We start from the raw sequence: 6,494 nt of genomic DNA on the forward strand, positions 1-6,494 counted from the left end.
CTTATATCAACTATTTGGGTGACTAGGTCAGCGTAGAAAATTATGTTAGACATTGTATAATTTTTACTCTTCTTTTCTTAGCTTAGGTTTTCATTTATCTTTTCTCTTCTTTTCTTTTTATTTCTTTTTGTTGTATTATTTTTCTTCATTTTTGGTAGAATCTTGTGGATAGAGATGGATTAAACTCTCGCACTCCATCATATTTTTATCTATTTATAAACATTTTCTTAGCCCAACATTGCTAGAACCTTGTGGATGGAGATGGATCAAGGTTTTTTTTTTTTTTGAAACTTTGGTTGAACTTTTTGTTGGTTATGGGGAGGTCAAAAGCGAGAAAGAGAAATGGGAAGGACGAGCTTTGTTTTAGAGTGAGAATCAAGACCACTAGACAGTGTAGAGATGCTAGCAATAGGAGCAACGGCGACAACAATGATGGTGGTGAGGGTTCATTGTGGAGAAAGAAATGAAGAAAATGAAAGTAGAGAGAAAAAAGATAAAAAAAAAAGAATAGAAAATAAATGGGTTTATAATTTTTTAAATTTAATACTTTTAATTTAATTAAAAAATATTTCTTTGTTAAAAGATATATTTTAATAAAATTTCATGTATGTTTATTTGATTTTCTAAATGATATTTAAAAAATAAAGGAGAATTTTTTTAGCAAATCCAAAAATTCTATTCTTTTAACATTTTGCCCTAATCACTGTGCCATATCACATTCTATCAATAGTCTATGTGTCAAATTTTAACACAATGTTCCAAAAAATAAAAATATAATTAATAAATCAAATAAATTAAAAGTACAAATACCACATTGACAATTTCATTAAGGCACAAGAGTAACTTTCAAACTGGAGTATGTCATTCCAACAATATAGAAACATAAAGTCACACCCAAAATCATCTTTGAAAAACCAATGATAAATTCCCCATCCTGTTCAAAATCCTTAACGAATCCAAAAATCCTTGACAATAAGACTAGTTTAGGGTTGAGACCCATCTTCCAAAACTACCATCAAATTGGGGTGGCGGTTTAAGAAGAATGGAGACATCAATGGAGGATCTAGGCAGTGAAAGTAAACCAAGAGTTGCCTCACCCCCTTCTCTAGAGCAGTCATGGTTACACCAAATCTCTATTCTCTTCAACTTGGCACCTTTCGTAATCAGATGCCTTGGGAATTCCATTTCCCCATCTTTCCCTTTGAATCCCTTAATGGATACTTGTTTTAGTGTGAATGTAATACAGTCGCACAGCCCCCTTTTCTCCCATAGCTTTGTCTCTGGATATGGCAATCGGTTGTTTACACTACTGTAATCCCTGGTTGCTTCCTCTATTTCACTTCTACTTTCCTGAATATAATGCATAAATCAAGGATCATCACATGTTCATAACATTTCCACCACTACAGGATGATCTAAATATATATAAATTACCTCTATGTTGATTTCAAGTTGGTGTAGACTAAGGCAGCGTTGTAGAACGATACAGAGGATCAACATTTCCCTTCTATCGTTCAAGTCTAAATCAATGGTTAGCTCCCTCAAATTCATAAACAGATTTAGGTCTTCCATTGGTTCATTAGCTTCATAATTAACAGGTGTCTGCACGGGCCAACCAAAATAATTTATCAAGTCATCATGTTCGTTTTGCAGTTCACAGAGACCAATTTTTTCGAGATTCATGATTGCTGCTCTCAATCATATCATCTCCAAGGTTCGAATCTAAATTCTCCCCTTAAAAATATAATGTGTTTTACAATTACATCCAATATTTTTCGGTTATTTATATCTAGCTATTCATCTCTTTTAACACCCAAACATTTATATATAACACTGCAATTTACGTATTAAAAACAAAACATGCATGAATATATACACGATAATATGTATAATTTAAAACTACTAATGCATTAATAGAGTAATCATTTATACAACACGAGAAAATAAAATTTAAATAAAAGGTGTATAATTCAAAAGTTACTTATTAACATAAATTACAAGTATTGTAAAAGATACCTAATTTGAAAACCAATTTGCATATTAAAATAAATACAAAATAAGTATTTATAATAAAATACGGGTTTAGGTATAGTAAAAGGTGTATGATTTCAATAACCAAAGAAAATAAGCATTTATAAGACATGATGGAGTATAGATTTAGTCATCGTTAAAAGATATATAATTTGAAAACCATCTTACTTAATAATAAAAACAAAATAAGCATTTATAATAAAATACAAGTTTAAGTATAATAAAAGATGTATGATTCCGATAACGAAAGCGAAATAAGAATTTATAAAACACGATGGAATATAAACTTTAAGTATCGTTAAAAGATATATAAATTGAAAACCATTTTACTTATTAAAACAAAAACAAAATAAGCATTTATAATAAAAATATAAGTTTAGGTATAGAAAAAAGTGTACGATTCCGATAACGAAAGCAAAATAAGTATTTATAGAACACAATGGAATATAAACTTTAGGTATCGTTAAAAGATATATAATTTGAAACCATTTTGCTTATTAAAACAGAACAAAATAATCATTTATCATAAAATAAATTAATAAATACCATTTTGCAACTATTTTAGTGTTATTTAAGTATAAAATTTTTAAATATATTTTTAATTTGTCGGAAATATTTATTTTAATATTTTTAATATATTCGATTTATTATATTTTTAAATTTGTTTTCAAGGACAGGTTGGGTCAAGTTTGGATTTAACATTTTTAATTTAGGTCGAACTTCGACAATATTTTAAGCTTATTTTTTGAGTCTAGCCCAAACTTAAAAAATGTATTTAAAATTTTGCATTAACCCAATCTGATCTATGATCAGGTCTAAATAGGGCATCCTAAACAAAAGGAAGACGCTGGTAATTATGACAAATACTAACCTCCCAAAAAATTATTTAAAGAAAATGAATACCCTATTTATTTTAAGATTAATTTGATTTTGAATTGTTATTGTAAAAATTTATTTGGGTACATAATTATTTATTTTGTAAAAGCATGTATGCACTTCACACGTTCACATATATAACTATTTTCCAATGTTTTTGTTCACTTTGATTACAACTTGTAAAAGGAAGGCAAGTTGAACTTGCATCGATTTTTGTTCTTCAAATATATATCAATTATTGCGATATACCAATGATTCTATGCATGATACGAGGCAGATAATAAAGAAATCTGTTTTTATATGATTTTGCTGCTCAATTGATTGGATTCGTTTTATTGTTTTTTATTCAAATTATACTAATCAATCAAAAATCCAAATTGTAGCTTGGGGGGGGAAAAGGTGTATATAGATGTTGAATTTTCAACCTATGCCTGCTGGATACAAACCATTAATTATATTTATATCATTTTAAATTCAATTGAGGGGAAGGTACTTTGAAGCGTCCATTGAGGGATTGTAGATCAACATTTGCTCTTAATGAGATTTAAACCCATGTTAGTATTTGGCCTTCCCTTAGCACAACAAAAGTTTATTCAATACAAAGATTAAACATTACAAAATGACTATATTTATTACATCATGGATATATAATCTAGTTATATTTAAATAATTGGTTGAGCTGGTGACATAAATTAACCGATTTTCTAACTTAGTTAAATTTTATTATAGGCGAATATATATTTTATAAAATAACAACTTTAAACCTTTAAAATTAAAATAGATAAATAGTTTTGTAAAAAAAGAGTACATTTTAACGTAGGTTGAATTGTGAAGGAAGGTTTCTTTTCTTAATTCAAAGTCAAGAAAGGAAGTTAAATGACTCCCATTTGCACCAATGCTTTTTTTTCTTTTTCAAGTTCAGATTTGCACTAGTTACATAAATATCTCACAATTAATAAAAGATTATTATCCATAAGTGGTTAAGAAAATGGAAGAGGAATTCCTTTTTCGGATTAAATTTATATTGTTAAATTGTTTTTACATGAATATCATTTTGATTCGAATAAGATTAAGCTGAAAATATATAATTATAAAAAAGAAATTAGGTACAACTTCAGCTGCAATGAAGCCAATAGTAAAGGAAAAGGAGTGTTACAGTTTCCACACAAAACCAAAATAATTGCAAAGGCCATGGCATGAATCTGTTGGAAGCCATTCCGCAAAGTCCCACCATCAATCGCAAATTAAACAAATTCAAAAAAAGGGGTTAGTGAAGTGGATTAATGAAAGAGATGGTTTTCTTCTTTAGGGTTAAATTTCTGTAAAATGCATTTCAATAATAGAAATTTAGACTTGCTTCATTGAGATGCCCGAGAAAGATGTCTTCAAAAAAAATATGAAGCTATTCTGATCCTATTAAATGCATTTCACGTGGGAAAAAAATTATATAATGTGGCCTGACAAGTCATACTTCTAGGTAATATATCCTGCCTCCCACATTGCGTCGTATCTCCATTATTTTTCTGCCTATAAATTTGGCACCATAGCTGATTATCAAGCATCCCAAAAATCAATCAAATCCCCCCCCCCCCCACTTGTGTTTTGCAGTGTTGACCATGGAGGCCAAATTGAGCGAGAAAGTGTATTGTTCAAATTATTTGGTAATAAATTCTAAGGAAGCCTCATGGTCTGATACTGTTAAAGTCTTATTTTCTAGTAATTTAAGGAAGAGAAAATTTATCCACTCCTCTTTTGAGAGACAGGAAAGTGTCTTCTATAGATTTCTTATAGTCATCTCTGTGCTCTTACAAAAGCTTCTGCTTAAGATAGCTTTCCCAGTGAAGATCATGGGGAGTATCATAGTGTATTCACTCAACTTTCTCTATGCTAATGGTGGCTTCTTTGGTCTCATAAGAAATATCTTGCACGGTATATATCTTTACGTCCATTTCTTCTATCATTATTTTCGACATTATTTGGAAACTGACGAACCAACCTAATGATGTCCTGAACAGTGAAGATTGTGATTCCAGACTATAAGGCCGCAACATTTATGTCTTTTATCGGATTTATAGACATGAGAACCAAGTTAGATAGTGATATTAAATATGGGAATCCCATGTATTATCCAGCAGTTTCCATCATGGCCTGTAAGGCGGTTTACAATAATGCTGCTTACAATAAGGCTTTAATCGAAGGTCAATGGGAGGTATAAAGAGGGCTTTCGTTTCTTCTATTGTTATTATTTGTAATACCATTGAATTTTACATTCATTATCAATGTTTGTGTGCAGATGGAGTTTTTGGGATTTAATGATTATTGGAATGGTACCCAACCTAACCTCTCGATTTTCAGTATATTTATTTATAAATTTGATTGTTTCATTATAAATTATAATGACTTTTGGGCAGATTTCCTTGGACAAGCTGACACACAAGTTGTCATGTTTAGAGATAAAAGTGTTGAACACGACACCATTTTTGTGTGCTTCAGAGGGACACAACCGTTTAATTTAAATGATTGGTGCTCCGACATTGATCTGTCATGGTACGAGTTCCCCAACATCGGAAAGATTCACTGCGGTTTCTTGAAAGCCTTGGGGATGCAAAATATTGTAGGATGGGCGCAAGAAGTGGAGTTGGAATCAACCCACCGTCCACGCCGAGCAGCCTTGGCTTACTACGACATAAGGGATAAGTTGAGAGTTCTTTTGAAAAAGAACCCCAAAGCCAAATTTGTAGTGACGGGACATAGTTTAGGCGGTGCATTGGCCGCGATTTTCCCGGCGATTTTGTTTTACCACGACGACCAATTGTTGCTTGAGAGATTGGAAGCGGTTTACACGTTCGGACAACCCAGAGTTGGGGACGAAGCCTTTGGGAATTACATGGAGAAGAATCTGAAAAAGCATGGGATTCAATTTTACAGATATGTTTACTGTCATGACATGGTTCCTAGGGTCCCTTTTGATGGCATCTTCAAGCACTTCGGTACCTGCGTTTACTACGACAGCAAATATCAAGCGTCGGTAAGATAAATTATAACAGTTTCCTATGTATTAACTTAAATAATTTTTGAGAGGAGAAATAAATGGTGGGAATTGGAATGCAGATAGTTGAGGAAGAAGTACCATACAAGAACTACCTGTCGATTCGGGGCTGTTTTACCATGCGAAAGAACGCCATTTATGAGCTGATAAGAAGCTTCAGAATGTGGACCAAGTATGGAGAAGATTACAAAGAAGGTTGGGTGCTGTTTTTCCTTAGAATTTTCGGACTGCTGGTTCCTGGTTTGCCACCTCATTGCTCCCAAGATTACGTCAACGCCACTCGTCTTGGATCCCACCACCATCTTCTTTCCCTTCCTTTCCACCATAACTAGTGCTGCTCATGAACCACAGTTGCAATCGGCATGTCTTTCGCAGAGTTGGACACAGATAACTAAATCAATATTGTTTCAGCCCTGTTTAAGTCTTCATGTGTTTTTTTGTTTTAATTTGACCGTATGTGATTCACTTTGTAGATTATCATTATTAATATTCTTATCTATTTATCTCAATAAATGATGATCTAATTGCAGTTTAAAAA

At 31.8% G+C, this 6,494-nt stretch overlaps 2 protein-coding genes across 2 annotated transcripts; one reads left to right on the forward strand and one right to left on the reverse strand.

Moving 5' to 3' along the window:
* Positions 1 to 845: 845 nt before the first annotated feature.
* On the reverse strand, positions 846 to 1,678 carry LOC105802221 (uncharacterized). Its single transcript, XM_012633726.2, has 2 exons — positions 1,435 to 1,678; positions 846 to 1,350 (listed from the first exon to the last, which is right to left on the reverse strand). Exons 1-2 carry the CDS (start codon positions 1,570 to 1,572, stop codon positions 979 to 981), a joined length of 510 nt encoding a protein of 169 aa, XP_012489180.2. The 5' UTR covers positions 1,573 to 1,678; the 3' UTR covers positions 846 to 978.
* A 2,796-nt stretch (positions 1,679 to 4,474) lies between these two features.
* On the forward strand, positions 4,475 to 6,494 carry LOC105802220 (triacylglycerol lipase OBL1). The gene is made up of 5 exons (XM_012633725.2): positions 4,475 to 4,836; positions 4,923 to 5,116; positions 5,201 to 5,234; positions 5,319 to 5,935; positions 6,019 to 6,494. The coding sequence occupies exons 1-5, from the start codon at positions 4,524 to 4,526 to the stop codon at positions 6,286 to 6,288; spliced, it is 1,428 nt and encodes a 475-aa protein (XP_012489179.1). The 5' UTR covers positions 4,475 to 4,523; the 3' UTR covers positions 6,289 to 6,494.

Source organism: Gossypium raimondii, chromosome 11 (assembly GCF_025698545.1).
Source record: "Gossypium raimondii isolate GPD5lz chromosome 11, ASM2569854v1, whole genome shotgun sequence".
In the NCBI taxonomy this organism is placed as follows: domain Eukaryota; kingdom Viridiplantae; phylum Streptophyta; class Magnoliopsida; order Malvales; family Malvaceae; genus Gossypium; species Gossypium raimondii.

Coding starts and splice junctions, on each gene's coding strand:
- LOC105802221 (XM_012633726.2), bottom strand. CDS start 1,572: ATGGAAGACCTAAATCTGTTTATGAATTTGAGGGAGCTAACCATTGAT. Junction 1,351..1,434: donor AACTTGAAATCAACATAGAG/GTAATTTATATA, acceptor CATTATATTCAG/GAAAGTAGAAGTGAAATAGA.
- LOC105802220 (XM_012633725.2), top strand. CDS start 4,524: ATGGAGGCCAAATTGAGCGAGAAAGTGTATTGTTCAAATTATTTGGTA. Junction 5,117..5,200: donor TAATCGAAGGTCAATGGGAG/GTATAAAGAGGG, acceptor GTTTGTGTGCAG/ATGGAGTTTTTGGGATTTAA. Junction 5,936..6,018: donor ACAGCAAATATCAAGCGTCG/GTAAGATAAATT, acceptor ATTGGAATGCAG/ATAGTTGAGGAAGAAGTACC.